The sequence below is a fragment of the Sminthopsis crassicaudata genome, chromosome 1 (genome assembly GCF_048593235.1).
Source record: "Sminthopsis crassicaudata isolate SCR6 chromosome 1, ASM4859323v1, whole genome shotgun sequence".
Classification (NCBI taxonomy): domain Eukaryota; kingdom Metazoa; phylum Chordata; class Mammalia; order Dasyuromorphia; family Dasyuridae; genus Sminthopsis; species Sminthopsis crassicaudata.
The window spans coordinates 52,754,460-52,778,589 of NC_133617.1; the positions used below are offsets into that span (position 1 = coordinate 52,754,460).

General features: G+C 58.6%; 1 protein-coding gene across 10 annotated transcripts in view; it reads right to left on the reverse strand.

Annotated features, from left to right (window-relative positions):
• TCF3 (transcription factor 3) overlaps positions 1–24,130 on the reverse strand; it is a 91,093-nt gene that overhangs the window by 7,638 nt on the left and 59,325 nt on the right. For 4 of the 10 annotated variants that reach the window (XM_074303562.1, XM_074303572.1, XM_074303524.1 and 1 more), the window contains 11 exons: positions 20,760–20,889; positions 14,483–14,532; positions 10,667–10,769; positions 10,207–10,349; positions 9,901–10,027; positions 9,057–9,115; positions 7,675–7,753; positions 5,452–5,525; positions 5,118–5,300; positions 4,672–4,795; positions 3,263–3,410 (listed from right to left, as the gene is read on the reverse strand). In XM_074303562.1, the coding sequence (XP_074159663.1) occupies positions 3,263–3,410; positions 4,672–4,795; positions 5,118–5,300; positions 5,452–5,525; positions 7,675–7,753; positions 9,057–9,115; positions 9,901–10,027; positions 10,207–10,349; positions 10,667–10,769; positions 14,483–14,532; positions 20,760–20,889 (1,220 nt within the window). Of the gene's footprint in view, positions 1–2,572; positions 2,812–3,262; positions 3,411–4,671; positions 4,796–5,117; positions 5,301–5,451; positions 5,526–7,674; positions 7,754–9,056; positions 9,116–9,900; positions 10,028–10,206; positions 10,350–10,666; positions 10,770–14,482; positions 14,533–20,759; positions 20,890–24,130 lie in introns of all 10 variants that reach the window. The other 6 variants (XM_074303550.1, XM_074303543.1, XM_074303500.1 and 3 more) reach the window with 3 other exon arrangements.

The following is a 24,130-nucleotide window of genomic DNA, read 5'->3' on the forward strand; positions in this document are numbered from 1 at the left end:
ACGCTGGCCCGCCCGCAGCCTGCCTCGGAGCCGGCTACGGTGCGGTCGCCTGGCGGGGCCGGGGACGGGGACTAGCGGTGGGCCCGGAGACTCCAGCCTGGGGCTTCGGGAGCAGTGTGGGCCCTGGGCCCGCCCAGGCCTGTGTGCCACGTGTGCCCGTCTGTGTGCGTCTGTACGTGTGGGTGAGTGAGCCGCGGGTGGGAGCCCGTGGCAACGAGGCAAGAGGCGGGGAGGCTTCGGCCCCTTCCTTTCCAGCTCGGCCTGAGTGATCACGAGCGTCTGGCAGGGGCTCCCCTTAATAAAGCGGGGGGTGCAGCCTCCTAAGCCTGCTTCCCAGCTTTTCCTGGACAACTTTTCCCTCCCAGAGCAAAACTCTTGCTAGGACTCACTCCTATCAAACGGAGCCAACCACCCCTTCCTCGGGGACTTCCGCCTCCCACAGCGCGGCCCCCACGAGCTGAAGGAGGGCACCGGGGGCCCTGCCTAGCAGCTCGCCGGCTCTGTCCGGGGGCTCCCTTACGAGGGCTGGAGAAAGGGTGCTCATCATCGTATTATTTACAGGAATGACTGATAATCATTAGAGGACCCGCGTTTCATCCAAACACGGGCCCAGAGAGCCCGGGGCAGGCACAGGGTCGGGCACGCGGAAGGGGAGTCGGCCACGGAACGTGGCCCGCCACCCACAAGGGGCGCTTCCCCCGTCGGCGGGACGGCGCCTGCGTACGCTGGGACACCGGGCCCAGCGGCCCAGAATCCAGCACCGGGGATCTGGGGCTTCCGAGCCCGGGGACCTGCGAGGCCTGCAGCGTCTTGGGCCAGATGCTTCTAGCTTCTGGCAGACGGGGCCCTGCCTGCCTCTGGCCAGCACCTGAGCTCAGACCTTTGCCCTCTTGGGAAACAGGTATAAAATAGGACAAGAGCAGAAGACCAAAATGATCATGGCTGACGGTGACTCGCCCCTGCCCGGACTGATCCTCCCCCCTCTCCCCCGTCCTTGTTTGGAAGAGAATTTGGGTTTGGATGCCTGGCCCTCAACTGCGATCCTGCCCCGACCCGGGCTCCGTCTCCATCAGCAAGTACAAGGTAGGGAGTGGGCCCCCGGGGGGTCGGCTGGGGACTGTCTGTGGGAGATTGGAAAGAAATCAACGGGGAGAAAGGAAAAAGAGAGGGGGAGAGGAGAGGATGCGAGAAAGAGGGTGAATGAGCGGGGGGGGGCAGGATTATCAAACACACATTGCAACAAGACGCAAAATATTACAAAACGAGAGAGGCACGAGTAAAGTCCAGATGCCATGATGGGACAGCGGAGGGCAGGCGGGGGAGGGGAGGAGGCTCAGGCCCCTGGCCCGACATTCCAGTCCCAGCAAAAGTGCTGCAGGGAAGAAAGAGTTAATGCGGCAGAAGGGACTTAACTGTTTTTGGGGGAGGGAGCAGAACCCAAAAGGAAAGGAAGGGGTTAATGAGGAAGCGCATAAGTTCCAGACTTGAAAGGCAGGGGAAGAGAGACAGACGTAATCTGCTCCAAGAGGGGATATGGAGGTGGTGGAAAGAACTCTACAGTCAAGAGCTTTGGGTTCAAATCCTGGTTCTGATGCTTATTTTCAAGCAATTTCACCTGTCGGTGCCTCAGTTTCCTCCATCTCTAAAATGGGCATAATGATGCTTGAGAGAGGCAACAGCATATAATTCGATTTCAAGTCACAGGACAGAGTTTAAAGCCTAGCTCTGTGACTCTGGACGGATCCCGTCCCCGCTTTGCACCTCAGTTTCCCCCTCTGTAAAGTGGGGGTGGGGGAGATTTTCAGATGAGGTGACCTCTGAGTTCTCTCTGACCATCTCTGCTGGAGGTACCAGCTCAGGGGCGGGCTTTAAAACCCGGGGGGTGCGGACCCTCTGAGGAGTCAGTGGGGGGGAGAACAGCGGCACCTCCCGGAGTAGGAACAAGATCTGGACGGGCCAGCAGGGGCCAAAGCGAACTCCAGAAAGAGCCCGCCTAGGAGACTCGCCCTCGGTGTCATGGCCGTGAGCCCTACTTGGGTCCTGCCAGTGATGGGCGGGGGACGTTCCATGGTCTCCGCGGCCCGCCTTCCCCAGCAGAAGGAAGCGGAGCCGCCTTCAGGTCAATCCCGAGCTCCGGAAGGGGCCGGGGGAGAGACAACGGGGGACCCTGACCTAGCACCGGCTGCAGAGGCCCCCGAGGGCCCGGGGCTGCGCCTTAAGCCCAACGAGTGAGGAGGCTTTAAATGCGGGCCCACTCCCGGGGCTGGCCCGGCCCCTGTGGCAGCGGGGGGAGGGGACGGTGAGCTCTCAGGGGTCTGTGTGAGTGTGGTGTGTTTGCACACAACTTGGTGAGGGAAGACAGGGAGAGAAGCAGACCTGGGAGCGGGAGGGGGTGCGTCGGGGAAGGAGAGACGGGAAGCAATGGAGGGGCTGGGGAGGCCCCCGGGGCGGGCCCAGGAGCCGCGAGACAGACAGACAGCCAGACGGACGGACAGACAGACAGACAGACAGCCCACGCCGGCCGGCTCCGTCCCAACGCGGGCCCCCCCAGCGCCGCGGGCCTCTCACTGACCTCGCACTTGCTGTTCCAGGTTCAAAATAACCGACACGGCCTGGTGGAGAATTAGAAGTTTGGTCTGCGGTTTTTCACTGTTAAGGTGGAGTTGGCACATGCGGCCGAGCTCTTTAAAGGCCTCGTTGATGTCGCGGACACGGAGGCGCTCGCGGGCGTTATTGGCCACCCGCCTCTCCTTCTCTCTCTCCGCTTTCTGCTCTGGGGGGAGAAGTTCGTCCTCCTCATCCTCATCTTGACTAGGGGGTTCCGAAATGAGAGAACGAGACAGGGAACACTCTCCGTGGGTGCCCTCTGGGCATCCTGTCCTGGCACCCAGCTCGCTGCTCCTGCGTGCTCCCCACTCCCGAGTGCCTCCTGCCGCCTTGCCACGGGAGTGTGTGTGTGCGTGTGCGTGTGAAGGTGAGAGCACCTGTGCAGGTAACCGGGGCCCCCCTGTGCGGGAATGTGTGCGCGCGGGCCTGAGGGCACTGGGCGGGCAGCCAGGGACGCAGGGCCTACACGGCTTCTTCCGCCCCGGGCCTGGGGAAGGGCAGAGGGTCTGGGGCCTGGGGGAGCCCCAGAGCGGGGGAGGGCCGGGGTCCGCGCGGTCCTGGCCCCGGTCCAGGGCGCCGCCTCCCTCCCACGTGGGCCTCGAGGACTGGGAAGGAAGGGCGGGGAGTCACGCGGGGGCCGGCTCCCAGGGGGCACCTTGTTCTGGTCCGAGACGGCTTCATCTCCTTCTTCTCCTCCTCCGAGTTGTCCGCCACGGACGTGTTCTCCTCGTCCTCCTTCTCCTCCCTCTTGATTTCACTAGTTCCCGAGGAAGCGCCGGCTCTCCCCAGCCCCGACGTCAAGCCTGCAGTGTGGGGCGGGGCCCAGGAGAGAAGAGAGCGGTGTCCTCCCCGCCCAGACACAAGCGCTCCCGCTTGGGCGCCAGCAGGGCCGGCTCCCCCTCCAGGCCGAGCGCGGCCCGAGAGGCAGCGGAGTCCGGCCCGAGCTCACGGCCCGCGGGAAGGAGCCGGGGCAAGCGCCGGGAAGAGGGCCTGGCAAAGGCCCTTTGTAAGCACCAGGTTTCTAGCGGGCGGAGATGGGGCGGAGAGCATTCCGGTGTGGGGACGGCCAGGGAAGACGGAGGGTCTCAGTGGCCCAAACGCTGCTCCCTCAAGCTGCCCTCCCAGTGCCCCCTGGCAGAGCCTCACCGCCCGCTTACGCTGCCCCCCGAACTACTCTTCTTTTTCCTCAGCCAAATTCCCTTTCTTCTCCTCTCCCTTTCAAATCCTTTGGCACTGGCTTCTGACTGACTCGGAAGCCACCGACGGTTAAACTGCCAAATCTGGCCCCGACCTCAGCCCCCGCGGCGCCGGGCACAGCCGAGCCCCGACACTTCTCTGTCACCCCGCGGCCCGGCCGGCCTCCCCCTGACATACGTCACGCCCTCACCGCGGGTGCCGTCCTCGCCCCCCAGCTTTCCCGGGCCCGGTCACGGCCCTGTGCCGAGGACCCCACGTCCACACTCCCGCTCCCGCGTTTAGCCGCAGGTCGCCGACAGCCCCCGGCCGTCTGAACTGGCTGTCCTGAAGAGACCTCACGCTCCACGGTGACCTTTCCCCTTGAACTCTCTCTCTGGCAAAGTTCCTTATCTCTCGAGGGGACAACGTGGCCCCGCCGTCGCCCCTAACGCCCCCGATTCCCTGCAGCGCGCCTCTCTGGAACACTGGCTCCCATCACCTCCTCCACCCGGAGGCTCCGGCCTCTACAGCCCCACGGGCTTTCCCAAGCTTTTCTGCCCTATTCCCCGCCGTGGCTCTGCGTCAGCCAAGCCGGCCTCTCACTGTTCCTCTGCGACGCCGTTCCCCTTCAGTGTCTGTCCCCATACCCAGAATGCCCCCTCATTTCCACCCCGCAGAGCTCCTGTTCTCTTCAAGAAACAGGTCATCTCTTCTGCCGGAGCCCCTTCCCGGACCCCTCGAGCTCCCCGGTGTTTGGTGACCACAAGTCCTCTGGCCGGTACGCGCCCTGCCCCCCCCCCCCCCCCCCACGGCGGGGAGCGCCTCCCGCTGGCGAGAATGGCTGCCCCGGGAGGCAGGAGTGCCCCCCCCCCCCGCCCCGGGTCTTACCGCTGTAGGCGTCCTGCTGCCGCGTGAGGTCGGGGAGCGAGCCGGGCTGGGAGGGCAGCGACACGTGGTTGTGGAGGAGGCTGGAGTTGCTGGGGAGGCCGTCCTCAGTGTGACCGCCCCCGACCTACAGGACAGTGGCAGGAATGGGCCCAGGACCCTCCGGCCCCCTCCCCGCCACCAATGCTCTGGCCGGTGTGAGGACCGGGGGACCCCGTCCAGATGGAGCAGGGGTGGAAGGCGTGGCCCCCCAACCTGGGAAGAGGCTAAAGGCCCCAGCCGGGCCCAGGGGCTGGGCGAGAAGATCCGAGTTCAAGTCCCGGAGGCCCTGCCAGGGCCTCTCCCCGTTGCTTGAACTCGCGCCCTTTACCGCGTGGAGGGGGTGAGGGGGAAGGTCTGGAGGTGGCCCCGGCCCGAGAGCCCCCTCCCAGGGCACGCCCCCCACTCACCAAGCTGGAGTGCCGCCCCACCAGAGGCATGACGGAGGTGGAGAAGGCCTGGCCCAGGGCGCCCACGGCGCCCCCGTGCCCCGGCGCGCCCCCCAGAATGCCGTGCATGTCTCCCGTCTGCCCCACGGCGTGGCTCCTCAGCACGTGGATGGCTTCGTCTAAGTGATCCTCCATCTTGTTTTGCTGGTGGGGGTGAGGGAGGGGCAGGGTTAGGAGTTTCCCTTCGCCCCCCCCAGCTGAGGGCAGCGTGCCCCGACTTCCCCCTACGGCGCCCGCTCTGTGGCTCCGGGGGGGTCGTTCCCCAGGCTCCCGCCTGCGGCCCTTTCCCACTCACCAAGTTGTGCAGGGTCCCTTCGTAGCTGGGAGATAAGGCACCGGGTGCTCCTGTTCGGGGCCACTGGGATGTGCCTGGAACACAGGGCTCGGGGTCAGGGCCCGGGTCTCGCCCGCACCGGGGGGGCCCCGCGCCCCCCACAAACGCCTCCACGCCCCCCCCCCTCCTCCCGGGAGCACTCACTCCTAGGCCGGAGCTGTTCTGAGGAGAGTGGGGGGATGGGATGGGGAGTACACAATCACTGTTTATCTCCGTGACCTTGAGATGCTGCAGCGCCGGCTCACGCCACAGGGGGGCACCATACACAAACACAATTCAGGGGAGCCCTGTGAGTGCTCAGGGCCTTTGGGGGAACTGGGGACCGCTTGCTCCTTCTCCCGAAGTGCTCCCCACCCAGGCTTCTCCCGATCCCCGGAGCCGTGTCTCCACTGAGGAGGAAGTGGGGCCGGGAAGGAGCAGGAGGGGCCTGGAAGAGCTGGGGGGCACCGGCGGCCGAGCGGGCAGCGCCAGGAGGCCGGGCTCACACGGTGCCCGCGGCCACTTGGGGGTCTCGCTCCCGATCCGGGACCTGATGCTAGAAGCCCCGCTCTGAGATAAGCTGGCGCCCCGCCTCCCCTCCCGGGGCTCTGGGGGCCCGGGAGGGCCGTTTAGCGAAGTGAGAGTCAGCAAGGTTTGCAGCGGGAGCGAGGGCCCGAAGGAGAGACAGGACCCCACCTACGGCCCGGAGTATTTTTAACTTAACTGCCAGCCCTTCCAGAAACCCAGAGATTTCACTTCCCCCTGTCCCCAGCTGACGGCCGAGCGCACACCTCCGAGGGAGCTCTGGGGGCTATGTGTGTGTGGGAGAGGTGGGGGCTGGGGGAGGGGGGGACGGAGAGTGGGGGAGGGGGTGGAGAGGGAGGGGGATGGAGAGTGGGGGAGGGGGTGGAGAGGGAGGGGGATGGAGAGTGGGGGAGGGGGGATGGAGAGTGGGGGAGGGGGGATGGAGAATGGGGGATGGAGGTGGAGGGATGGAGAGTGGGGGAGGGGGATGGAGAGGCGGGGGAGGGGGTGGAGAGGGAAACGGTCTGTGGGGACCTTTATGAGCGCGTGTGGCAGCGAATGACCACGCACAGGCCTCCCGTGTTCCGAGGTTAAAGTCAGGGGGGGTCTCACCCCAGCGCTGCCCCGTGCTGAAGTGCTCCCCCGACAAGTCAGTCGGCCCCCCCCCCCCCCGCCCGGCCCTCTTCCCGCCTCCTTCCCTCGAAGGTCAGCGGCCGTCCTGTGTCCCACAGTGCGGCTCTGAGCCCGGACACGGCACAGAGGAGCCAACGAAGGAAGCAACAACGGCCTCAAAGTCTCCCATGCGCCTGATCCTGCTGATCACTGGGGCACCAATACAAGGGGGGGCGGCCCCTGACCCTACATGGGGGAGCACTTTATGGGGGAGGGGGAGGGGCCCGCTCTTCCAACTTGTTTCAAAGTGAAAAATAAAAATGGGCGGCCGAGGGAGCCGGGAGAGGAGCCGCCCGCTCCGTGGCCACCCTCACAGGGACGCGAGTTGGCGGCGGGAGTAGGGACACGCTCCTCAGGACCCCTGGAGTCACGTCCCCCATTGAGTCCCTTGTCCCGGCTCTGCGGGAATGGGCTGGCGCCGGAAGCCCTGCCCGCTTCCCCGGCATGTGGAAAGACCCCCCGGGGAGCCACGTGTACGGGGAGGGGGCGGGGCCCAGGTGTGGCGGGGGCAGGGAGTGCCCCTGCCCCAGGATGCTTCCGGCCGTGCCCGAGGCCCCGCACCTTCCTGGGGCCAGAAGCTAGACCTGCTGGTCGGCGGGCTGCCCCCCACGCCTGGCTCGGTCCGGGGCCGGGGCGCAGGGACACACCTGCTGCCCACAGCCGGCCCCGCGGGTCCCGGAGCGGGTCAGGAACCCGGCTCCGGCGCCCCCCCGTGCCGGGCAGGTGAGAACAGGACCCCGCGTTCCGGGGGCGACTTCCCCGCAGCCCCTCTCTGACAGCGGCACAGCGCCGGGCCCAGGACAAAGCTTGGCTTTGGGACCCTGTCTGCCTCAGTTTCCCTATCTGTAGAATGAGCTGGGAAGGAAATGGCAAAGGCTCCAGTGTCTGAGCCTCGGACAAGACCGGGAGGACCCAGAACCCCTCAGCGCGCCCGTGCGCCCGGGGTGACCGAGGGCAGAGTCTGCCGGTCCCCCCCCCGCCCCCCCCGCCCCCCCCCCCAACACATACCTGCAAGTCCCTGAGGGGAACCCACCGGGGTCGAGGGGTTAGAAGGAAAGTTATTGCTTGAGTGGTCTGGGGAATAGATCTGGAGGGAGAGAGAGAAGACACGCGGGGTTCAGGAGGTGCCCGAAGCGGAGAGACGATCAGCCGGGGCCGTCATTCCTCCCAGTGCCGGGCGGGAGGAAGCAGGGAGCAGCTCGCCGCCGGCCGGTCCAGCCCGGTGCGCGGGGGCGCCCGAGGTCCCATCGGGGTGCCCACTCACTACTGGGAAGGTCACAGCTCCAACTGCCCCCTCCCACAATTACTGTGGGCGAAGAACAGGGACGCTGCACCGTGGGGGAGGTCTGCATGCTCCCAGCGGGACCCCCGGGGTTCTTCTGTGGACCTCTCAGGCCCCGGCCCCACTGAGCTGGGAGCGGCCGCCCGCGCTCACACTGGAGCAGGGCCCCGGGGCCGGGGAGGCCCTGCCAGGAGCAAGTCCCCGGGAGCACTGACCGGCCCCTGTACCCCCGCCCGAGGGTCTCCCCGGCCCACCGAGCAGGGGCCCGAAGGACGCTCCCGGGTGAGGCTCCGGGAACCGGCCAGAGTTCAAATCCTGACTCCCTAGGTGACTCAGTTTCTTCAGCTGGAGAACGGCTCTGGAGAATGCTGTGAGCGGCCCCGATGGCACCTCAAGCCTCCCTGACCCCATCCGTATTTTGCTCATATGGAGGCAAGAATGGCGGTGTTCGGGCCAAGTGCGGAGAAATCTGGGCGGGGGGAGGTGGCGGCCCGGGGGAGAGGACGGTGAGGGAGGTTTGGGCACGGTCATCGACGTGAGGCCCCCAGTGACACCGTTCCCACCATGCCTTTCGCTTCCTGGCACATACACCCGGTGTTCTCAGTTTCAGCCACCTAGGGATGACTGTGGTGAGGCTGGGGGGAGCCGTGATGAGGGGAGAAGGAAACGGGACTACCTACAAAGTGGCAGAGCTCAAGGGCAGCCTGAGTGAGCTGCTGGGAACAGGGGCTCCCAGCCCCAGGCGGGGGCAGCAGGAGCGCGAGCTTCCGCCACTGTCTCCTCTCTCGGTCAGTGGGCTCTGGGAACTGGGGCAGGGAATACTGGCCGGAGGGCCCAAGAGAACAAGAGTGAAAGGAGACACACGCGAGGGGCCTGCTCTCTCAGGCCCCTCCCCCACCCCCCCCCTAACAAATGGAGGAAACTCTGGCCGGCTCCCCTGGGAGCACTCTCCCGGCCCACCCGAGGGAGGGGAGCCTCGGTGCCCTTCTGGGGGTAAGGGGAGGCCCGAAGTAACTGCTCGGCCACAGGCAAATCTGCCTCTTGCATTCCCCAGTCTGCCCGTCGCTATCCCGGGGAGAGACAAACTGGCAGGAGCAGCAGGTCTTACCGAAGCCAATGCCTTCCCAAGTGCGTCTCCGGAGCTCCCAGCCGTAGTCCCTCTGTTACCTAGGGCGGAGGGAGAAAAGGGCACGGTCACTCTCACCCCCCCCCACGGGAGCCTCATTCCAACCAACCCGCGGAGTCTCAAGTGCTGGAAAGTGCCTCGGAACATGGAATATGGAGGGGAGAGGGGAGGCCAGGGCTGGGAGGGGGCTTAGAACCCGGGAGTCAGGGCTGGGAAGGGGCTTAGAACCCGGGAGGTCAGAGCTGGGAGGGCCCTTAGAACCCGGGAGGTCAGGGCTGGGAGGGCCCTTAGAACCCAGGAGGTCAGGGCTGGGAGGGCCCTTAGAACCCAGGAGGTCAGAGCTGGGAGGGCCCTTAGAACCCAGGAGGTCAGGGCTGGGAGGGCCCTTAGAACCCGGGAGGTCAGGGCTGGGAGGGCCCTTAGAACCCGGGAGGTCAGGGCTGGGAGGGTCCTTAGAACCCGGGAGGTCAGGGCTGGGAGGGCCCTTAGAACCCGGGAGGTCAGGGCTGGGAGGGGGCTTAGAACCCGGGAGTCAGGGCTGGGAGTCTTGTGACATCTCAGAGACATGAAGCGACCGCACTGTCCACTCTCAGATAGCCAGGACAGAGAGGAGAGGGAGTCGGGTCCCTCGACACCAGGCCCAGTGTGCTTCCTCTATCCTACCGACCCTTAAAGAAGCTAGGATCCCTCAGTGAGCCAGCGGGGACTAGATGTCCCTGGCACCAGACATTTAAAACGTCCTGTCCCTTCCTGGATCAGCCGAGGATGGGGACGGGAGAGCCACGAAGGGAGAGGAATCCCACGGTGGCAGCTGAGTGGTACGTACCCATGATGCTCTCTGTCCCGCTGATTGGCGGTGTGTGGCTGGAGACACCGTAGGGAGTGGTGGCGGAGGAGAATCCGGACACTGATGGGATTCCACCATTTACTTCCCCCGAATGCATCTGGTAGTTCTTAGGGAGACCCCGCAGAAGCGGAGAGAGAAGGAGAGGTCAGATGGCGTGGGGGCAGCTTCCGAATCTGGACCCGGGAGGGGCTACGCTTCCCCACCTCCGGACGCCGGGTCTCGCTGAGGGCAGGGACCACGACCTCTCCCTAACGGGAGGGGGGTCCTTGTAAGGGGCTCTCTTACCATGCGTTCATGCTGGTGTAAGTTACTGAAGCCGCCGCTCTGAGGGAGAGGGGAGGAGGAGCTGCCCAGCATGGGGGGGGCGTAGCTGGACTGGTTCATGGTGCCCGACGGGCTCCACAGGTCCGCTGAGTTGTGTAGTCCATCTGGAGGGAGGCCAGGGTCCAAGTCAAGGCAAGAACGCGGAGAATTAAGGTTCCGGGGACACAAGGTGGTCCCAGACGCTCCTCTCCCAACACTTTCCATTCGCCGTCTCCACACAGCACCAGACCGAACCCTGGTGCTGGACGGACTCTGACTGCCCGGCCTGACGGCTGGCTAGTCCCAAAGACCTCTCCCTCTAAGTGCCAGCCCCGATCTCCAGGCAGAAAAGTCCAGACGGCGGCCCACCCGACCCCACCCGGGCCTCTGTAGGAAACAAGGGCACTTCCCTCTTCCCACTGTTCTACCCCATGAACCATACCTGGCATGTAGAAGGCTGCAGGGTACACAGTACTGGCAGGTTTGGAGGAAGGGTATCCCGTGGGGTCTCGGCTATAGTCATCACCTGAGTTGGAGGGATACACCTGCCGAGCAAGAGAGTCAGTCAAAAGGGGAAGTGCCCAACGCCAGCCCCGCGGGAGGCAGGGCTACTGGGCGGCGAGCCGTCCCGGGGACCGCAGGAGTGGAGCTGGAATCTCGGGCGCTTCTTACGACAGCAGACGAGCCATTTGCCCTTTCTGGAAGATTTTCAGTTTTTCTAAAAGTCCCCCAAGAGTCTGGGAAGACTGTTGGGAAAGGGCCTTAGAAAAGAATAGGGAAGGGCCGGGAGCAGGAAGGAAGATGGAAAGAAAACAAAGAAATATGGAAGGGAGGCCGGAAAAGAGACGGCCCCGTGATGCAGACTTAGGGAGGACGCCGGGGTCTAGTCCTGGTACCACAGTTCCCTGGGGGCGAGGGGAGCTCCCCGCCCTCCTCCCCGGTCTGCAGTGTTTCTGCTGCAAAAAGGGTCAGAGCATCCGCAGCATCTCTGGGTTTGAGGGCGATACCTCACTGGGGGGGGTGAAAAGTGCCCGTGCAAACAGGGGGCACTCTCTTAAGCTCCCTTTGAGCTTAACCTGAGGGGAAGGAGAAAGAAAAGGGAGGCAGGCGGGGCTGCTCGGCCCTAGGTCCCAGGAGGGCCTCCTTCTCCTGGGCTTCCTTTGTGGTCTGCCGGAGAAGTCAGGAAGACAGACCCATAAAATGCCCTGGCTCGGCAGGAGGCTCTCCCAGGCCTGGAAAAGCCTAGGTGGGGACCAGGGGCGGCGCCCTGGGCGGGGCCAGGCTCCTTGCTTCGCTCCCCGCCCCTCCCCCACCTCCCGGCCCCTCCAGTTTGGGAGAATGGGAGTGCCCCCTCCCCGGGCCTCCTTCTGCTGTGGGCGGGGGGCTGGGGCGGCCAGATCCCTTCCACCGAGATTCAGTTACATTTTCAGCAGATGGTAACTTAGGTTTTAGAGGCCCCAGCAAGGGCGAGCTAACAGTGCGTGTGTGTTTGGGGATGGCCTCTGGAAAGGGAACGGGATTTCTTTTCTCCCCTCTCCTTTTGAGGATCTAGCCTTCTTCCTTAGAAACGCTGCGGGTCCGTCTGGGACCTAGGAACCCCCATCCCTCCCCTCAGAAGGGAGCTCCAGCGCAGCCATTCACAAAGTTTCTCTCTCCTTCCTCCTCCAACGGAGGCTGTGAAAGTGAACTGGCCAGCCTCTGGCCCGGGACTCCCCCTTGGGCTGGGCCAGATGCGGAGAGGAAGCGAGCCTGGGTTAGGGCCAGGGGAGCGATGGGGTCAAGAGAGCCGTGGCCAGCTGGGGCTGTGCCTGGGGGACTTCGGAACTCCAACTCTGCGGAGCGGGCCCGGGATCCCTGCCCCGATGAATCAGAAGGGCAACTTTTCTCTAAAAAGTCCTTTCCCCATCGACGTCTTAGGTCCACTGGGAACCAGGACCAGGCTCTCCCAGTCCTTGACTTAGCCCACCACCGTTCTCGCTGGACGCTGCACTGGCCTGGGGGGGGTCAGGAAGCCCGGGCCTGAGCTGACTCTGACTATCTGGGCCGGAGGTGGTCCCACCGGATCTCTTCAGGTTCAACTTGTCCCTCTGTAGAATGGGAGACCGGGCTAGGAGACTGTGGCAGCTCTCTGCAGTCCTGCCATCCAGAGCTCTGAGCTAGGACTCCCTCTGTCCCAAGGACTTTCCGGGCTCTGACATTCTCTGCTCTAAGGCCCGCCCAGCCCCGATAGTCTGCGTGGCTTTAAAATTAGGCAGCTCTCCAGGGTGGCTTGCAAGGGGAGAAACAATGCCTGGGTGTAAGAGGGGAAGGAGAGACCTCAGGTAGGTGGCACAAAGACCTGGGCCAGGTCGGGTGGACGGGGGGAGCGAAGCTTCTTTCTCTGGCAGGGAGTGGCGCGGGGAAATATGTGGCGCCAGGGAGCCCAGAAATGAAGGGAATGAGAAGGGCTACAATGAACAAGAATCCAGCAAATTGACTTTTTCTATAATTTGATTAAATAGCGGGAGCTGGGAGAGCCGAGCCTGTCTAAGAGCTCTGTGCCATCTGTCGGGCCCTGGCCCCCCGCCAAGGCTTCATGCAGCTGTGCTGCAAGGGAGGGGTGGTGGGGGATCGGGGAGGGGAGGAGAGTGAGTGTGAGTGTGTGTGTGTGTGTGTGTGTGTGTGTGTGTGTGTGTGTGTGTGTGTGTGTGGGGCTATTGGGAAGCTCCTTGATGTACAGATGTGGGGGAGACAGGGGAGAGCCCCTCTCCTGCACCATCAATGCTTCCTTCCTCCCCTCCTTCCAAATTCCAGTGGGCAGGGGTGGGGGAGAAGGGTATCCGTGGGGGTGGAGGAGTCGGGCCAGGCCCCGTCCACTCTCCCTAGCACATTCTCCCCTCCCACTCTCCATAATCCTTCTGTTGGTGCCTTAGCCCGCTTCCCACCCGGCCCAGCCCCACTTCTCTCCCCAAATAACGAGCCGGCCCTTCGGCGCTGGGACAAGAACGCTTCCTTTCTCCGGGGCTCGACCCCCCCCCCCCCGGGACTGAAACTGCATTAGATGAAATGGTGGGGGACACTCCCAGCCAGGAGAGTCTCAGATCCTCTTTGACTCTGGAGGGGCAGTGAGAGGCACTGATTAGTGTCCTACCTAGCCGTGCCCAGGACTTGCTCCGTCACCTTGACAAGTCATTTCTCTCTGACTCGAGCTGTGTGTGTGTGTGTGTGTGCGCGTGCAAACAGTGGAAACATAACAAGATTCGACAGGAACCCCAGAATGGGGCTCACGGACCGTCTGAGCTACAAGGCGGCGGAGTCGTCCCCCTTCCTTTTACACACAGGGGACTGGCTGCTGCTCGCAGTCAGAGGATGAGAGGGGACAGTCAGGATCGAACCCCAAGCCCGTCAGCCCACCTTCCCCCAATCAGTCGTCAGGTGAAGATGGAGGCCCCCTCCGGTCCTGAAAGCTGAGACAGTTGTCTACCTGGGGCCAGGACTCTTGAATTCTAGCTTTGATGTGTGCAGGCCCTGGTGGGTGGCGGGGAGGGGCCAGAGGGAGCAAGAAGAGCAGAGTGGAGGGAGTTTTCTCCCCCATGTGAATGTTCATATGAGTACAGCACACACACACGGGAATCTGAACAGAAAGTGGCCTTTTAAAGCATCCCTGGCACATGTCACACAAACCGAGCCATCCTCTCTTAAAGTGCTTCGGAGGAAGGATGGGCAAGTCATGGCAAGGTAATCCACCGAGAACTTATCCTTGCTCCCCTGTCACCAGGCCCCTGTCACCAGTGAGGGAGGCCCCGGCCCCAGGGACAGCTGAACCGACCAGAGCTCAGAGAACTGATCCCCCTCTGGGAAGACAAGGAGAGGCTCTCTTATGGCCAGATGTGAAGCTGGAGCGCATCTCCATGAAGATGCTACTACTCTAGAGTTTTCTCATCTGTAAAATGGGATGGGCGATTAGAGCTAAGGCCTTAGCTCTAATATTTCGTATTATGCATCCTAAGGACTCTGACATCCTGGGTTCTAGGGGCCTTTCCCACCAAATTCTGATGTTCTAGGCGGACGCTCTACATGGCATTGATTCCTTGATAGGGTTATTGTGCTAATATTCCATTTTGACCTTTGCTCACTTAGACAAGGCCCTGAAGCCCACCCCCTTGTGCTGACAACGTGGGGGATCTCCTGGGTGGGAGAACGGTGGCAGGGCCTCCCTCCCCCAACACAGATACCCACATCCTGTGATCTCCTCCCCATATCCACCGAGCCTACTCACCGAGGAGGGGAGTCCTGGAGGCACCTTGCGCACCTTCTTAGGTTGCCCATCTAGTCAGACGGAGGCGGGAGAAGGAGAAAGAGAAAACAAACACAAAACCATGAAACCACAGGAAATGTTAACCTTTGCTCATGCAGACCAAATAGGATTTCAGACCCCTCTGTCAGTGTCTACCAACCATGGGCTGGAACACCTTCCCCTTCCTGGCTCTGCCCTTCAGCTCCCAGCCCAAGACCCCCCTCCTGGCACGAAGTCACTGGTCATTACATCACCCTGTGCTATACATAAGCCTCCGTCATCTTCTAATTATTTGGGGGCTTACAAAGCATTCGGTTCGAGCTCCCCCAGCTGTGTAAAACCAGGCAGCGACATAGCTTGATGACATATAAAAATGGGGACCGTGCTATTTGCTTGCAGGATAAAGTGCTCCAGAAAAGGGAGTATCACCATCACCATCACGGCTATCTCCGGAGCCAGACCGGGAGCTCCCCAGAAGCCCAGTCCGAGGCGCCTCCTCCTTCCCCAGCCACAGGGCCGGCAGAAGGTGGGCAGCAGAGAGCATGGGTGGGGGAGATAAGGGGCATCAGGGCCCCTATCTCCTGAACGCGGACGGGTTAGGATCGAGAGGACTTCCCGAGGACCCTCACTTTATCGAGGTAACGATGCCAGAGAAGAGACACAATAAGTGCCAGAGGAGGGATCTGAACTTGGGTCTCTGGGATGACAAGGTGGCCTGGTGCCTCTGAAGCCACAATGACAAGGCAAAGCGACCCCAGATGCCCAGCTGTTCAACAAGCACTCGGGGGCCCGCGGTGTAGACCGGCTTCATGTTCGGGGCTGGGAGAGCGGGAGGAAAGTCCTGGGCTCCGAGGGGGGTCTCACGGCGGCTGCGGCAAGGGCACAGTCACGGCCGGGCTCCTGCGGGCGGCGCTGAGACCGACCACGAGACTCAGTTTGCTCATCTATAAAAACGCAGGTGGTAATGCTCATCTCACACTCCAGGCTCTGAACTAGGCAAGCCACTAAACCTCTGCCTGTCTCATTTTCCTCATCTGCAAAATGGGGCAGGAACAGCCCCTCTCTCTCAGGGTTCATTGGGAGGATTCAATGAGATAATACTGGTAAGATGCTCTGCACACTACCACGATAATTGTGGAAATACGTATAGAAGAATCACACACGTTTAACATATACTGGATTACTTTGGAACACAAAGTTTTGTAAGCGTCAATGTAGAAAATTATCTATGCAAATGTTTTGAAAATAAAAAGCTTTAATAAAAAATGAAAGAGGAAAACAAAAGGACACTGCACACCTTAAGGGGAACTCTATTAATGTTATTACTGTCATTAGGACTTGGAGGAGACAGCATCCTTAGGAATGGAAGCTTTGCTACTACTCTAAGAGCAATGAGAACACACCCAGTGCCAGAGGAAGTACACAAGGTCAGGAAAGGAGAGGGGGGACCTACCTTTTCTCAGGCCCTCCCCCAAACCCGGGCTCCAAGCACATTTTAGGGGTGTGGGGAGGGGGAGAGCTGTTTCACAACTTGGTCCCTTTGCTGCTGGAGAATGAACTGATTTGGCCATCTCTCTGGGAGACAGGAATGCAAATTTAGCAGAGAAGTAATTTCAGAGAGGGGTGGCTTCCCGGGAACACTCCCCGGGAGGGAGGAACAGAAAAGACTCCACCAGCCCCGGGAACTGCGCCCGCAGGGCAGCACCTGATAACCCGGGGCCTCTGGGACACACCTGTCCCAGCTTCACGTGCTTCCCTCATCCCCTGGGCTGGGCCGGGCTGGGCGGGAGGTTACTAGGAAAAAGAACAACAGCTAATAGCTATAGAGAGCTGGAAGGTTGGGGAGTAGCGCACTTTACATAATTTCTCACTCAGGGAGCCTCATGTTAACCCTCCGAGGTAGGTGCTGCTTATTGGCCCCATTTCTCAGGGTCATTCACCTAGGATGGGATTTGGACTCATAGGTAGTGCGGACTCCCACGTTGGGGGAAGGTGAAACGGGACTCTCTGGGACTCTCTGGGAAGGAACGATGGATGGGAGGGGACTTTAACCAGATAGAGGAACTGGGGGTGCTCAGCCTGGGCTTGGGGGGCGGCAGGATATCCCACATGATTTCTATCTCCCGAGAGGAGGATTCATTAGACTGCTCTTTTTGGCCCCAATAATGGGGGGGGGTTATTGATGGTGGGATACATTCTTTAGCTCAATGGAAGGGAGCTGTCCAATGACCTGAGGTCATTGATCCGAATTCCTCATTTTACAGATTAGGAAACTAGCTCCAAGAGGTTAGAGGCAGAGATCTTGAGAGTCAGCAAGGGGCTCATGCACAAGGCATCTCGTCCAACCTGTCTGGGAACAGGAAACCTCTGTACAACGTAGCTGGAGCACCTACAACTTGCTGGTTCCAGCAGGGGGTCAATCCCGATAGGGGACAGGGAATCCACCATCTCCCAAGACAGCCCCCAATCCACTATGGATTCCAACTCATTGGTTTTTTATAAGAATCTCCTAAAGGCAAATTCCTTATCCCAAAGAGGTGGGAGAGCCATCAGATTTCATGGAGGACACCTACAGGATAGATAACCTATGTCTTCTGGCAATTCGAGGAGAAGGCCAGAGATAGCTTTGTTTATACAGTGTTGGAAGGTCTGAAAAGGGCTTTATAGAATGATTATCTTAACTGATTCTCACCACAACTTTTGTAGGCGGTACCATTACTGTCCCCATTTAGACAGTGATCTCTTCAATGCACTATTGAGCTTTCTACCCCTGGAGGAGAATCCTCTTCACATCTGAGTGGGACTAGATGTTCCCTTCTGCTCAGATTTTTTAGGGAGCCAGGACTCACACTCACTGCCTGGGTGAGACCGTTAGCAAAAATGCTTCCCCAAACTGGACCCCGATTTCCCACCTGCTGAAGGAGGACAACCACCCTCAGTCTCCTCCCCAAGCTGCTGCTAAGAGGGGCGGGGTAAGGAAGCCCCCATCTGAAGGACTCCTGGGCTGTTGTTGAAGTGAATCTTCCCCTCGGGTGTGGGGTATCCAGGCAGGCAGGAAGGCAGGGCAGTAGGCAAGATCAGAGTGTTCTGAGAAAGAACGTTTATGGCTCTGCTGATAAGCATCTCTTGGCAGTTAAGAGTCACTGTTGCCATAGCTGGACAAGGGAGCCGGCAGTCAGCATAGGAGGACTGGCCTTACGTTTAAAGGAGGGAGAGGGAACCAAGGGGGGCCAAAAACGTGGCCTAAAACAGGCCGGCCGCCCCACGGCCCTGTCTGATTGGTGAGGAGCTGCTGGCCGCCACCGGTCAGCCAGCACACAAAGATACAGCAGGGCCGTGTGAAAAACACGGGAGCTCCGGGCTCTTGGGGACACAGATTGTGAGGTTTGGGGGAGTCAGCCTCACCGGGGTCACGGGCTGGCCAGTGTCCCAGACTGGAGCTCCCCATCATGCCTGAGACCCCTTCTTTTTGTAGCAGCCTGGGTCACCACCATCCCTTAAGGGACATCATCCCCAAGCCATCCCCAACCTGTGACCTGAAGGTCATCTCTCCCTCCTCAGCTTTTGGGGCATTTGATAACTCCATTTCTGCCAAAATTACTTGCCAGTCTCAAATATGCAAAGGATCTGTAATTCCATGCGCACGGGGAGCTCCTTGCATGGGAATTCCTCTTAGCAAAAACAAATGGCAAGGGCTGTTTGATAACATATCAGCAGTAATGACTGAGGGGAGTCTTTCCCCAGCCCCCATTGCTCATTCCCCCCCGGTGCTGGATTTGGATGGCCCTACCCCAGAGGCCTGCTTCCCTCTGGCCATTCAGCCAGCTACCACTTTGTAAGCCTCACTGACTGGGGACAGGGCTGGCGGCAGAGATTACTCCTCTTCAAGATGGAAGTCTTATCATCTACCCTGGTATTGCCCCTAAGATCCCTAAGGGATCCTGCCCTCTCACCCTCTGAGCCCCCAGGCTTTGTCTCCCACCCAAAGGTCTCCTGGACCTTCTGCACCACCACCACAACCCCTAATTAGAATGCAGATTCCTGGAAGGTGAGTCCGGCTGCTTTTCTATCTGCATCTTGATTACCTGGCACGTGGTAAAGTGGTAAAAACTTTTCCATTCCACTGTCTATCCGGGTCTGAGGCGCACAGACAGAGGCAGGCGCTCCTGACTCTAGAGTCAGCCATGTCTCCAACGTATCGGAGCACCCGGGGAGCGTACTGGAAGCTGCAGTACATTGGTCTGTGTCTCCCCTGTTAGAATGTAAGCCTCAGGAGGGCAGGGACCATGTCTCAGTTAGGTGCTAACGAGTGTCTGCTGAAAGCAAAGAGATACCTTCATCTCTGTCCCAGAGACTGGCACATGGTGGGGACAAGGACGAGTCACTTGCTGTTTGTCTCAGTTTCCTCATCTGTCAAATGGACTGGAGAAGGAAATGGCAAAGCCCTCCAGTATCTTTGCCAAGAAAACTCCCAATGGGGCAGCTAGGGGGCGCGGTGGAGAGAGCACCAGCCTTGAATTCAGGAGGACCCGAGTTCAAATCTGGTCTCAGACACTTAACACTTCCTGGCTGTGTGACCCTGGGCAAGTCACTTAACCCCAGCCTCAGGAAAAAAAAAACAACAGAAAAAAAAGAAAACTCCCAATGGGGTCAAGAACAACAACAGAATGGAAGCCAACATCACCTGTAATACCTAACTCTGAGAACTGTTGTGGGGGTCTTACAGGTCTGTACCTGTATTCAAAAAATACTTTGTAAATCTGTATAAATGTCAGCTGTTACCATCAATAAATTAAAGACTAAAAGGAAAAAACCATCAAAAGCGAGTGTGCTATAATTAGGCTGAGCATGAGCACATGATTCCTCCCTTTTTTGCAGAGGGACAATGGGTGTGAATCCCTGCATACACTTGCCTCAAGTTCCGCCTTTGCCACGAAACTTTTCCTGCTTCCTCCCAGTTGCTTCTGCCTTCCTCCTCACAATTACCCTGTAATGTGTGTGTTATTACCTGTTGTCTCCCATGATTAAAGAAAACCTTTTGGAGGGCAGGAATCATTTTATTTTTATGTGTATTGGCATCCAGCACGCTTCCTGGCACAGGCAGGAACTGAGAGAAAGCTGTTGCCGGTTAGTTTTTGTCAAACTGCCTTTTCCACCTCATCTTTTACTTTATGTTCTTTCTTTTAAAGAATGGTTTTCTGGAAGGAATATATCGGTAAAAAGTACTAACAACAATCCCAATAACAAGTAACAGAGCCTCTGCACAGTGATTTCGCTGAATCTCCATGGTAACCCTGGGACATCAGCAGTACTGTCACCTCATTTTACAGTCACTCAGGTCATCACCTACTCTTCTTCCTCACCGCACACATCGGACGGCCGATCTTGTCGTGTCTCCCTCCTCACTACTCATCTTAGCACGTCCAAACTAGCCTTTGAATCTGCTCGCCTACTGCTACACAAAGCGATTCTCCTAAAGCCAGCCAGACCACCTCTACGACCTTCAGCATCCAAGGGGCATTGAAATCTCTCGCAATCTGCCTTAATTATCCCCTCCACATCCTCTGCGATCCAGGGATACCATGCTGTGCCTCACGCAGGAGCCTCATCTCCCACCTCCGAACCTCTGTCCTGCCCGCTCCTCAAACCTGGCTGCCCTCCCTCTTTATCTCCCCCTTCCAAGAGCCAGTTCAAAAGGTGATTCAGGCAAGGAGAGTCATCTGCATCCAGAGAAAGGACTGTGGGGACTGAATGTGGCTCACAGCACGGTAGTTTTACTTTGATGTTGTTGTTAGCTTGCCTGTTTTTTCCTGTGAAGCGTGATAAAATGGCACATCCTATATTGAATTACTTGCCGTGTAGGGAAGGGGGAGAAGGAGGGAGAAAAATTAGTTAACTGCGGGGCCAGAAAAGCCTGCGTTCAAAATCCACCTTGGACAACAGCCTGATGTTGTGACACTGGCAAGTCATTTAACTTGACCCTAGGGAATGCTAGAAGAAGTCCTAAAAGTTAAAGTTGCAGAGAAGGTGTAGACGACCCCAGCAGGTAGAGGGGGCTTTGCTTTGTTTTGTTTTTTAACCAGAAGTCTCTCGTACAATGAGATCTCAGGTCTGGTCCCACCCTAACCCTCCAGTCTCTAACATCTTCCTCAAAGAGACTGTTCTTTCCTCCCCCACCCCAGAACAACTCTGGGCTACGCAGAACTCAGGAAAGGTTATAGAGTAAGAGAACTCACCCGTGCCCCCCAATACCACTCACCAAGGTTGCTGTCGGCCGCCCTCCGTCGAGGGTTGTTGGGATACGAGTAATACTGCGAGCCTCCCTTGACCCCTGTGGGGGACAGCGTGCTCGGGCTGTTGATTCCCAGCTCACTGGGCAGGAAGCCAGCCTACAAGGAACAAGAGCCGTAAGCTCTCAGAGACGCCAAGACCCCCGCGCCCCCACCCCTTTTCCCCAGTCCAGTCTTGCTGGCCCAGTTGAGGACCATGGCAAAGCCCACCTGCCACGCCTACACAAACTGCCTCAACTGAGCCTGGGCTCCTGGGGGAGGAGCTGGAGAGTGAGGGACGCCCGACTGCCAAGCAGGGTCTCTGCCTGCGATTCAGTGACTGCTCTTGGAGGACCCCCTTCTCATCTAGAAAACGAGAGGCTTTTCTTTCTCACAAATTGACAAGCCTCCCCAGAGGGCCATGATGCTCCCTAACTAAGAAGGATGTGGTCCTGTGAGCAAGAAAGAAAGCTGGGGAAGCCCTAGCACCAGCCCCCCTCAGTCCATTTGCAGCTCTGAGGATCTCTGCCGTCCTACGCCGGGGGCCTCCTCAGCAGCACGGTTTCCTTCAGTTTAAAGTGGCTGAGTACACACAGAGCTAGCTAAGCCTGGAGTCAGGATGAATCGAAATCCATCCTCAGAACTCACTAGTACTCTAGTGTGGGCAAATCACTTCACGTGGCTCGCCTCAGTTTCCTCATCTGTAAAATGAGCTGGAGAAGGAAATCGCAAACCACCCCAGTGTCTTTGCAAAACGTCCCAAATGGAACCAGGAAGAGTCGGGCCCAATTGAAAATGACTGAATAACAACTTGAAGAGAACACCATGTGAGCTGAAATGAGCAGTTCTAATGCTACAAGCTAAAAAGCTAAAAAGGCCCGAGGCCCCCAGGGAGGCACCCTGAGGCCGGATTCCAGACCCTGGGGGATAGTACAAGTGGAGATCAAATTGTGCTCAATGTCACGGAACAGCCTCCCCAAAAGGAAAAGGACCCTAGAGGTGTCACTGGACTCCCAGGAAGGGAAGTAGCAGATGTTGCTTGGGAACGCTCCTAAGCCTGAACCAAGGGCAGGAGGCTTCATCACTTCATCGCCGAGTAGTCTTGGTCAGTCACTTGAATGTTCTGGGTTCTGCCGGGGCAATAGTTCAGAAGGGGAGGACACCATTTTCACCAGCATTCGAAAGAAACAACGTAGGTGGGAACACTGGAAAGGATACGGAAACGGGAGCCAGGGCAAATTACAATTCTCCCCCAAGTCTCAGTTTTTTCATCCTCAGGATGGGGTGTATAGTAATAATAAACCCTCTCACATCACTTTAAAGTCGGCATGAGCACTTACAGAATATTAAATACTTGCCTTGGCTCCCTCCAAGGAAATGAAATAATAAGATGGCATTTTATTATAATCCTTAAACTGCTGTATAGAAATGAAGCCTACTATTATTTTATTTTATGCACTGAAAAGCATGATCCTGAGAAAAGGTCCATGGGTTTCACCAGGCTGACTGACGCCAAAGGAATCTGTCAATCAAAAGAAGCGAAGGATCCCTGATTTGGTTCAGCTTCCCTATTTTATAGATGGGCAAACTGAGGCTCCAGAGAGAGACCACAGAGGCACTAAAAGCAGCAGAGCTGTGTTCCCAAGCAGGAGGAGGGAACGGGGTGGGGCGTCTGGCTCTCTGCAATAAGCCATGCTGCTGCCTGCCTCGTTACAGGAACCCGTAAGATTCCTAATTTCATTCAACGAGAACTCCCAGTGTGGGAGCCCCCTCCCACAGTGCCGTCTATAATCCTTGCTCAAAGCTCTAGAACAAGAAGGGACCCCCGAGGCTGTCTGATCCAACCCCACATCTTAAGGATGAGGGAATTGAGACCCAAGGTCACACAAGTGCCCCCTTTATCCGGAAGGGCCAAGATGGCAGCAGACACTCTAACTCCACGTTTGGGGGTCTCTTCTCACTGATCCTCGGGAGTTGCTGAGGCTCTACACTGACCTGCCCCCAGGCCATTTGGGGAAGGGGGTGAGGACTGGAACTCAGGTCATTGGGACCCAGCCTAGTGCTCGATTCCTCTTTGCCCCACCTCCTATACTTATCAGTATGATTGTTAGGGATAGGGACTTTTTATTAAGTCCAGGAACTCCAGAGCGAGGCTGTTCCTTCTACCAATGCCGGCAGGCAACTTCTCTGAAACTTACTGTCTTAGTACACATGTACGCGCTATGTCAAAGTGCTCGCCTTCTCAACGGAGGGAGGGAGGGAGAGAATTTGGAGTTCAAAATTTCAAAAAAAGAAGGTTAAACTATTTTTACATGCAATGGGGGGGGGGGAGAAGAAAAGAAACTTGGAGTCTTAGCTGCCCAGAGCACTGAGGGGGTGAGTTGGGCTGGGTCACAATGTGAGGATAGGTGAAAGGCAGGCTATCTGCTAAGCCTTAAAATAAGAATTATTGCTATTATTTTTGTTGCTACTACAAATGATATGAATAATGATCTGGGCAAATGCAAAAGATCATGAATGTGAAAGCCCACGGGTCCAGCTTCTGAAGTGGGACCAAGGCACTTTCCCAGCCCTTTTTTTGGGGGGGAGGGAGATCTCCCTGCTATCCAATCCTTCCCCAGCCCCCAAATTCAAACCTCTGCCAAATGACAACATTAAAAATAAAAAATCCCCCCTCGTGGGCCTTTGGCACCTGTCCCGCTGCTATTTTCACAGCTTCGGTGGTAAATTAAATTCACCACGGCCGGCCCCGGAGCCAGCGCAGCTGGTGTAGCAAAAGGAAACATTCTCCCTTCAGAGAAGAGGAAATTATGACAAATTTGTGCAAAATTAAAACATGGGCTTTTTAAAAAAAGGGAAAGAGGGAGAGAAAGAGCTACCCCAAACCACACCCTGCACAGAGCCCAGCAGACGGGGAGGAAGGCTGGGCAAGGAGGAAAAGCCCGAGGAGGGGCCACTGGCCGCTGCTGCTTGGTCAAGCCCTCCTCCCCTCCCCCCTCCTCCGCCCACTTTCAAATCTCCAAGAATCCTGTCTTCCCCTTCACTGCTCAGTGGCCATTTTCAGTTCTAATATTTGGTCCTCTCTGGTAAGGTTTCTTCTCACTTCAACACCCTCCCAGCCCTGACGTCCTGCGTTCTAAGGATGCTCCCAGCTCTGATGTGCTCTGTTCTAAGATTCCCTCCCGGCTCTGACATCCTATGTCCACTGATAAGTTCTTCCCAGTACATGAGCTAATACCCTTCCCACAATCACATTCTATCTTCCATGTGTGCAGACTGCTTTGAGGAGGCCATTTTAGAAATCTGGCAAACTCATCCTCCTTGTCCAAGCTAGAGCAGCTCTCTAGTCCCCCAGTGACCC